Genomic DNA, 9461 nt, shown 5'->3' on the forward strand with positions numbered 1-9461 from the left:
TTATGTACACATTTGAAATAATCAAAAAGATTATTATCAAAGCAGGCAAAATAGTGTATTACAGTGAGAAAGCATGTCTTTTAGGTCAGTTATTCAGAATTCAAGTACTGGAAATAGTACTTCTCTCTGAGGTTCCAAGTGAAAAATCTTGAGATTGGACGGTCAATGTGCTCTTGCTGAACCAGAGCCTGTTGAACTCATTAATTGATCTAAAAATGTTATCCCGAGTTTACCAATCATCAGTGGAGAGCTGAAACAGGAGTCATCTTGAGAGTGTACTCCAGCTGTGCCAATGGGTAGTGAAAATCCAGATCTGGGAGATTATGCCTGGACCTGCATAAACCTATCTGAACCTAGCAAAGACTTAAGCGAGTTTAACAAATACAGGGAAAATTTTAAAAGAGCATTTTGCCCTGCTAAACTCCAGTATGAAGGCTACAGAGAAACCAACTCTCTCTAATTCCGTGTGTCCTGTGGTTCAAAAGAGCTCATGAGACCAGCTACAATGGATCAAAATGATGATATACTGGGAGTCAGGGCACTTGACCCTCTGATTGCCTACATGACTGGTCATTGGCACTTCCCAGACCACAGCACCAACTTTTCCCTTGCACCTGCCTACTTTAGCAACTGCTGAATCACTGGCACCAACACATTGTAGTGTCCTCCCTGTTCATAGCACTGCCAGTTGTTTGACATACAAGTGGTTCTGGCCTGCCTTACCTGACTGGTCCCTGTGATTATAATCCCTGTAGGCCCCTGGAAACCAGGGACTCAGTCTGCTAACACCCTCACATCCTCTCTACCACTTGACCTACTAAACCTGCAGTTTCAGTGGTTGGCATGCCAGATGGCAAAATCCCTGTGAGACCAACCTGACTCAAGCACCTGCATTGCTATCTGGCCCACAGGCTGTTTAAACCAGACCACCATCTTGCTGCCTTACCTGCTCAAATTATCACAGATTGACATCTGCCAAGCTTTAAAAGAATATTGACTCGGGCCGAGGGCGGCAGCGCCCGGTCGCCGCCCGGGTGCCGCACCGGGAGAGTCCGATGGAGGCGGCCGCGCCGCGGGGCCCGGCGGGGGTGAGCCGCGTCCTGGGCCCTGGTCCGGGCGGGCGCGGCGGGCTGAGGGCGCGGGGACGCGGGGTCCTCGCCGTCCTGCAAGGCACTGGCTTGGCCTAGACCCGCGCCCGGAGTGGCGCCTGGGCCGGGGCTCTGGGCGGGGGCGTCCCGAGCCGAGGCGCCGCACGGGCCGGCGTGGAAAGCCGGCCCGAGGCTGGTGGGTGGAGGAAGCGCGGGTCCGCCGCCGCGCCAGGGATGCAGCCCGCCAGAGGCCGCGCGGCGGGGCGGAGGTCGCACCCGGGCACGGGGCACGGGGGCCAGCAGTCAGCGGAGGTGCCCACGGCTGCGCCAGACCTTGTGGAACCTGCGCAGTGTGACCTTTGAAGACGTGGCTGTGTACTTCTCCTGGGAGGAGTGGGACCTTCTCGATGAGGCTCAGAGACACCTGTACCTCGATGTGATGCTGGAGAACTTGGCACTCACGTCCTCACTAGGTGGTCTGCATGGAGTAGAGCGTGAGGCAGTACCTTCTGAACCCAGCGTTTCTGTAGGATTGCCACATGTCATGACTCTCAAAGAAGAGTCGTCCCAGAATGCCTGCCCCTGTGAAATGTGTGGCCTGGTGTTGAGAAACACTCTGCAGCTGGCGCAGCACCACAGAACACACCACGGGCAGAAGCCATGCACACGTGGAGGACAGTTCCACTTCACTGCAGATCTTCTAGAGCATCAGAGGCAGCACATTAAAGAGGTGCCCTTTGGAGGTGACGTGGACAGAGCCTCATTTATAAAGAGCTGCATGACCCATGTGTCAGGGAAGCCTTTTACTTGCAAGGAGGTTGGGAAGGGCTTTCTGCCCAGCACGGAATTTCCCCATCAACAGGCCACTCGCACAGGGGAGAAACCAAACACTAGTGACAGGTGTGGGGCGACCTTTCATGATGGAAAACGTCACCACCCCTGGGGAGACTGCAGGAAAGCCGCTGGCCACACAGACGCACTCATTCAGGACCAGAGGGGCCTCAGGAGGGAAGGACTTTTTGAGTGCAGCAAGTGTGGGAAAGCCTGCACACGCAGATGTAACCTCGTCCAGCACCAGAAGGTCCACAGTGAAGACAGGCCCTACGAGTGCAGTGCCTGTGGGAAGTTCTTCACCTACTGCTCCAGCTTCACCATCCACCAGCGCGTGCACACTGGAGAGCGGCCTTACGAGTGTGGGGAGTGTGGGAAGGCCTTCAGCCAGGTGTACAGCCTCAACAGCCACAGGAAGGTCCACACTGGAGAGCGGCCACACGAGTGTGGGGAGTGTGGAAAGTTCTTCAGCCAAAGGTCCAACCTCATTCAACACCAGCGCGTGCACACTGGAGAGCGGCCTTACGAGTGCGGGGAGTGTGGGAAGGCCTTCAGCCAGAACTTTAGCCTCATTTACCACCAGAGGGTCCACACTGGAGAGAGGCCACACGAGTGTGGGGAGTGTGGGAAGGCCTTCAGCCGCAGCTCCAGCCTCATCCACCACCGGAGACTTCACACTGGAGAGAGACCCTATGAATGCAGGGAGTGTGGGAAATCCTTTAAGCAAAGCTCCAGCTTCAGTTCGCATCGGAAAGTCCACACCGGGGAAAGGCCTTATGTATGTGAGGAATGTGGGAAATCCTTCAGCCATAGCTCCAACCTTAAGAACCATCAGAGGGTCCACACTGGAGAAAGACCTATTGAGTGCCGCGAATGTGGGAAATCCTTCAGCTGCAAGTCCAACCTCATTAAACACCTGAGGGTCCACACTGGAGAGAGGCCTTACGAATGCTGTGAGTGTGGGAAAGCCTTCAGCCAAAGTTCCAGCCTCATTCAACACCAGAGGATCCACGCTGGAAAAAGGCCTTATCAGTGCAGTGAGTGTGGGAAAGCCTTTGGCTGCAAATCTGTCCTCATCCAACACCAGCGAGTTCACACTGGAGAAGGGCCTTAGCCGAATAGGGAATATGCACTTTTCCTTTAGTGGAGTCACTGGGGAGACCACCTGTGAGCTACCTGCCCAGCTTGAAGCCCAGCATCTGAAGATGCATGGTGGGGAGCTTCCCGTAAGCTCGGGTACGTGGAAGCTCCGAGGAGCTGCGTTACACTTCCTAGCCTCCACAACTGTGCGGTTTATGTCTCTGACAGCCTCAGAGACCGTTGCACCTCCACTTGCCAAGTCCAGCTGCATCGGTCACCACGCCAGCATGTTCAGGGAAGCTGATTATGCTCTCCCTTTGCTGGGGGATACGAGTGGTCAGCCCACATTCCCTTCTCTCTGACAAGCTGGGGCATGAACATAACCCATTTTGTACCAGAGATCCTGATAAGAGTGGACTCTTTCAGGAACACATTCCTTATGACACCATCAGGTTTTTCCCAGCCTCTAGGACACCAGCCTGGGAACTACCTGCCTCATTTGTTTTGGTTTGAGGATGTTACTTCTTGTCTGAGCCACCTGTAATCTTGGGATTCTGTTCACAGTGTGAGCTGGCTTGAAAACGGAATTGGTCTCTGCCAGCATCATACAGCTGTGGCGGGGTGGGCAGGGGGTCATGTACCTTCAAGCCTCAGAGTCGGGGTGTAATGAAAGAGTTTCACTCCCTTCCTAGTTTTGGCCTCATATGAATCATCCCCCGGGCCCCCGAGGCAGAGCCCCAGGGTGTATGGCCCTAACTCCTGGAGCATGTGACACGATTTTCCATGGGCTTGGGACACCCTGAGGCAGGAAGTTCCCACCACTCCCAGTGCTTCTGGGAACAGCATGAACGGTTGCACAGGACGTCGCGTAATGCCTGGCACCATGAGCAGTCTGCACCCTGGGTGCTGTACAGGAGTCGAGGACTGGTCCCTGTTGTTCTGGAGGCGTCTGCCGTCATCACAGGGCCAGGGGGAACGTGGCTGGGCAGAAACCCTGGGCTGACAGGAAGTGGAGGAGGTCGCAGCAGAAGACACTGGCTCCTTGGACGTGTTCCAGTGCTGGTGTGGGGTTGAGGCGTGCGAAGATGCTCCAGGTCCCCGGGTCCCCAGGACTGTGTGTCTCCCACTCCAGCGGCCTTTCCGGAGTGTTCACCTAAAAGCCGTTGCTTTAAAGGCCAGGAGAACCGGCATAGAGGGAGGGAGACCCATGCTCCAACGTGGTGGCTTCGTGACCAATCGTGTAGAAGTGGTCACTAATGTTTTCTGCCATCGAGGCAAGATTGTCCCCCCCAAGGTCATCACGAGAGACGGAGTTAATGTAGGGTTACCAGACCTCACCGTAAGCCACTGGACTGCCACTGCGATTGTTCCGTGAGCATGCTGGTGTCTCTGATCTACCTCATGCCCTCTGCTAGCCCAGCTCCTGCCCCTGGCCTTCAGGCGGCCTTTGCTTTGCCTTCCCTGATGTCTTAGGTGTATTTTCAGGACTTCACATGACTTGATTCACAAAATGTTCCCTAGTTTCATTCATAATTATTTTGAGATTCTTCCTTGATAGGTGAGCTGTTCATTTTTATTGCTGAGTAGTATGTTCCCTGAGGATACGTCATCTGTCCATTCCTAGGTCATTTCTGGGTTCTGGCTAGTGCAAGTGGAGCTGCTGTGAGCGTGTACAATACGTGACATATTCATGTTGGCTTCTTGTGTGTCAGTGACTCAGATGAAGTGCTGAGCCAGGGTAGGTGAATGTTTATCTAAGAAACTGTCAGGCTGGGAGCCGGGTGGCCATAGGCTTTGCCCAGGCCCCAGGTCTGCGGGATCCCATCCTTCCACATCCTTGCCGGTGTTTGCTATGGTCCTTCAGGATCCACCCCACCAGCAGGCGTGGAGTTCGAGCTGCGTTTCCCTGCGCATTTGTGAGGTTGACATTGTGTATTTGCAACCTGTTTTCTTTGGTAGAATCCTGTTCATATATTTTGCCTGTTTTCTTTGTTATGAAAGAAAGAACACGAACAGTAAAAAAAAAAAAAGAATATTGACTCAACAATACCAACAACTCACCCAAAATAAAGCAACTAAACCTCACTAAAACTAAGTCCCTGCAACCAGAAATTTCACCTATGAGAATTGCTCTTAGAGAACCAAAATTGGAGAACAGACTGATAATGGATGGAGAGCTCTTACCATTCCACCCCTTACCAATCTCACAAGAAGTGAAGTTTAGAAATCTTAGAACACTGCTGGCAACTTGGTGAACAACACACTAAAAAGGAAGAACTCAACAGGTTATGTCCATACACCCAAAATCAGTTGAAACCTCAAGAAGAAACAAGATCAGTTGGGAACAGACAGCAAACACATATGCTCATTTTTTGTCAAACATAGTCAAAATGACTCCATAATTTCTTAACTTTTCATTCAGATTGTTCTTTTTTTTTTTTTTGGTTATGTTTTGTGTTGTTTTGGGTGTTTTGTTTTACTTGAATTTGTACTAATATGGTCAAGAACACCTATACACATTAAGATTTTTTTCTCTTTCATAATTTCTAGCCTTTTTGTTGAAGGTAATTATGTTTTATGATCAATGTTTTGAACATCAGGGTTTTGATTAGCATAGCTTGATTTTGTTTTCTATTCTTTTTTCTATCAATGTATTCTCTATTTCCCTTGTCTCCCCTTCTCTTTTCTATTGTGAACAACCAATTTCTATCATCACTCTTGCTTTGTATTCTTTGTTCTATTTTTCTCCCTCTGCCTTATTAACAACACATCCTATGTTACCACTGCATCTGCCCTATTTGCCCTTTAAAATTGCAAACATTTTCTACCTTTCTATCCCTTCTATCCTCATACTGAATTCTATCCTTAACATCTCTTAATGCTACTTGATGTATATTATGTCCACCCCTACCACCAATTACAGAGCAGTAAGTAATATGGCAGAAATCATAGACAACACCTATTTTTGGATTTTGCACCAGATATAATTTATGATTACTGATGGAAATTGCCAATCCTTCCATATCTGCATATTACACTAAGTTACACTGTAGATGTCAAAATACAATGAAGCACCTAATGTACTTCTGTATATCATTGGGATAGGTTTTTGCTATAATTGACCTCTGTCCCAAAACTGTGATGTGCTTATAACATAGAGGGACACTATAAATTCATAAGATAGAAACTGCAGATTCAGATCCATCCAGATATTGGGTGGACACTCAAACAATATGAGAAATGAATGAAACAAACCATACCAAACAACATAGTATACCTCAATAGCAGATTCCATTGACAAAACAATGGAGGAAATGTTAGAGATGATATATAGAAAGTTTACTGTTCAACTGATCTATGAGGTAAAATGTGACAGAATAAATCAAAGAAGAGAGAAAATACAATAAGAGATAGGTAACTTCAATAAGGAGATATAGATCTTTCAGAAGAATTAATTGGAAATTCTCAACATGAAGATATTAATAAATCAAATTAAAAATCCAATGGAAAGCATCACCAACACATGAGACTACAAGAAGATAGATTTTTCAGGACTTGGAGACAAACCATATAATCTTAAAGAAAAATATGACTACAGATAAATGATATTAAGGGACTATGAACAGAAATTTTAAGATGAAGGTTCTGAAACATAAACTAAATGGTGCACAGTCTTAACAATGAAATAACATCAGTAAATTTCCCAAATCTTAAAAGCAAAATGGAAAATCTAATACAGAAATTATATAGGATTCCAGATATACAATATTGCAAGAGACTCATTTAAAGACACATCATTTTGAAAGTGCCCAACATACAGATAAAAGAATCTTAAAGCAGCAAGATTAAGACTAGTCACTTTTTAAGAAAAAAACAATGCAAATCTCAGCTGATATTTTAACCCAGACCCTAAAAAGTAGGAGCTTTTAGAATAACATGTAAGAAACACTGAAGAAAATGGATGCCAACCAAAAATAGAATATAAAGCAAAATTAAGACTTTGACTTGAAGATTAAATAAAATCTTTTCATGATAAACAAAGGTTAAAATAATTTACAACTTAAAGTTGACACTATTAAAGATACTAAACAAAATATTTTAAGAATATATGGTGAGAAAACAAAAACTAGCAAAGGAGGAAAAACAGAAGAATAATCAAAGGAGAATCAGTTCAAATTAAAATCTAGAAATAAACCAAAATGGCAGGAAATTAAAAAGCATATTTCAATAAACCGTTGAACATAAATTGTCTCAGCTCATCTAAAAAAGGCATAGGCTTGCAGAACAAGAACCAATTATATGTTGTCTTCAGTAGACTTAGACATATAGAAATAAATGCATAGAAAGAAGGCAAAAGTTTGGGAAAATATATTAATCATGTTTTCATATACAAGCAACAGTTTCTATTCTCATATCAGTTAATTTGGACTTCAAAGCAGAGTTAATCAGAAGAGACAAAGAAGATCATTTTATTCTCCTTAAGGGAATTATGTCTAGCAATAATACAGTATTAGTAATACTGTAGTAATAGCAGTCATTGATATTTATGCCTTAATAACAACAGCTACATATATCAAGCAAACCCTCCTCAACATCAAGTGTCAAATAGGTCAAAACACAATACCACTAGATAACCTTAACATACCCCTCTCAAAATTAGATAGAAAATCTAAATAAAAACTAAAGATGCCACAGAACTAAAAAAAGAAAAATACAATTAACAGACATATGTAGAATATTTTATCCATCAATGAGGAAGGTGAATATACATTCCTCAACAACACTTGGAACATTTTGCAAAATATAACCTATTGTAGGACAAAAACATCTCATTGCAAATAAAGAAATAAAAACAGAAAAACCTCTGCATACTATCTCATCATAATAGAATTAAATTAGACATCAATGAGAAAACATAAGTAGAAAACAGATAAGCACCTGGAGATTAAATCATGTTAAATCATTATTGAATGATGAATGGATACCAGTGTGAATCAGAGATGAAATAAAAAAAACTTAGATGTAAATGATAATAATAGTACAACATATCAAAACTTCTGGGCCACTATGAAAGAGGCTGCAAGAGGAAAGTTTATATCATTGAACCCATTCATTAAATAAAGAGGAATACCCCAAATAAATGAACTAACACTACAACTCAAGGCCCTGGATGAAGAAGAACAAATCAGTAACAATATCAATAGATTCCAGGAAATTAAATCAGACTTCAACTTAATGAATTTGACATTACAAAAACAATTCAAAAATCAATGACAAAAGTTCATTCTTTGAAACATTAAAAATTTGATAAAGTTTTAACCCAGCTGTGAATAGGAAAGAGAGGAAAATGCAAATTTAAAAAATCCATGATGAAAATAACACAAGTCCCACTGAAATACAAGGGAGAATCATAAAGTACTTTGTGTTTTTGTACTCCAATATATTAGAATATTCCTAGATACATATGACTTAACCCAACTGATTCAGAAGGATAAAGAAAAATTTGAAGAGATCAAATTCAAATAAGGAAATTGAAGAAGCCATGAAATCATACCAAAAAGAGTAGTACGAGATGGATTCTCATCCAAGTTCTACCAGGCTTTTAAAGAATAACTGACATCAATTGTCCTCATATTTTTCCACTAAATAGGAAACTAAGGCATGCTTTCAAACTAATTCTATGAAACTTGTAGCTTGATAACAAAATCAGACAAAGTAACCTCAAATAATAAAAACTTCACATTGATTTCCTTGATAAATATAAATGTAAAAATTTTTTAATAGTGGCAAATTGCAAAGGAAAACATTAAAATGATAGTTCACCATGATCATCCCAGAATTGTAATTTGGATCAAATATGGAAATCAATAAATCTAACCATAATGTTAATATACATAAATACAAGTAATATATGATCAACTCAGTAGATGCAGAAAAAGCATTTAACAAAATACAACATCCACTCATGTTTAGAACATTGGAAAAACTAGGGATAGATAAAATTTCTCTCAAGGATTTAAAAGCTATATATAACAAACCCAAGGCTGATATCATTCTAAATAGAGAATTTTAAATCACTTTCACTAAAAGCAGGAAGAAGACATGGATGCCCTAATTTACCAATTTTATTCAGCATACTCTTTGAAACTCTGGCAAAAAAAGTTAAGCAAAAGATATAATTTAAAGTGATATAAGTAGAAGAGTTCAAATAATTTATTTTGTAGACATTATGATTATATATGTAGATGTCCCCAAAACTCAACTGGTACCATCCTGAAACTCATGAATATATTAAGCCAAGTAGTTGGATACAAAATTAATAGCCATAACTCACTTGAAATTCTGTACATCAGTAATGAATAAGCTAAAAGAGAAATTGGAAAACTATCCCATTAACATTAGCCTAAAAAAACCTACTTCAGAATCAACTTAATTAAAGAGTTGAAGTATCTCTATGATGAA

The 9461-nt window shown here is 43.0% G+C and overlaps 1 protein-coding gene across 1 annotated transcript; it reads left to right on the forward strand.

The window, feature by feature from the left end:
* The first annotated feature begins 1016 nt into the window (after window positions 1-1016).
* Window positions 1017-3123, forward strand: LOC306652705 (uncharacterized protein). Its single transcript, XM_079125451.1, has 2 exons — window positions 1017-1088; window positions 1420-3123. The coding sequence occupies exons 1-2, from the start codon at window positions 1056-1058 to the stop codon at window positions 3031-3033; spliced, it is 1647 nt and encodes a 548-aa protein (XP_078981577.1). The 5' UTR covers window positions 1017-1055; the 3' UTR covers window positions 3034-3123.
* The last annotated feature ends 6338 nt before the right edge of the window (window positions 3124-9461 follow it).

This window comes from Sciurus vulgaris (genome assembly GCF_902686455.1).
Source record: "Sciurus vulgaris genome assembly, contig: HiC_scaffold_479_arrow_ctg1, whole genome shotgun sequence".
Lineage (NCBI taxonomy): Eukaryota > Metazoa > Chordata > Mammalia > Rodentia > Sciuridae > Sciurus > Sciurus vulgaris.

Bases quoted from the DNA above. Each gene is read 5' to 3' on its own strand.
- LOC306652705 (XM_079125451.1), top strand. From the start codon at position 1,056: ATGGAGGCGGCCGCGCCGCGGGGCCCGGCGGGG. The intron at 1,089-1,419 runs GTGAGCCGCGTC...CGGCTGCGCCAG, and splicing joins CGCCGCGGGGCCCGGCGGGG to ACCTTGTGGAACCTGCGCAG.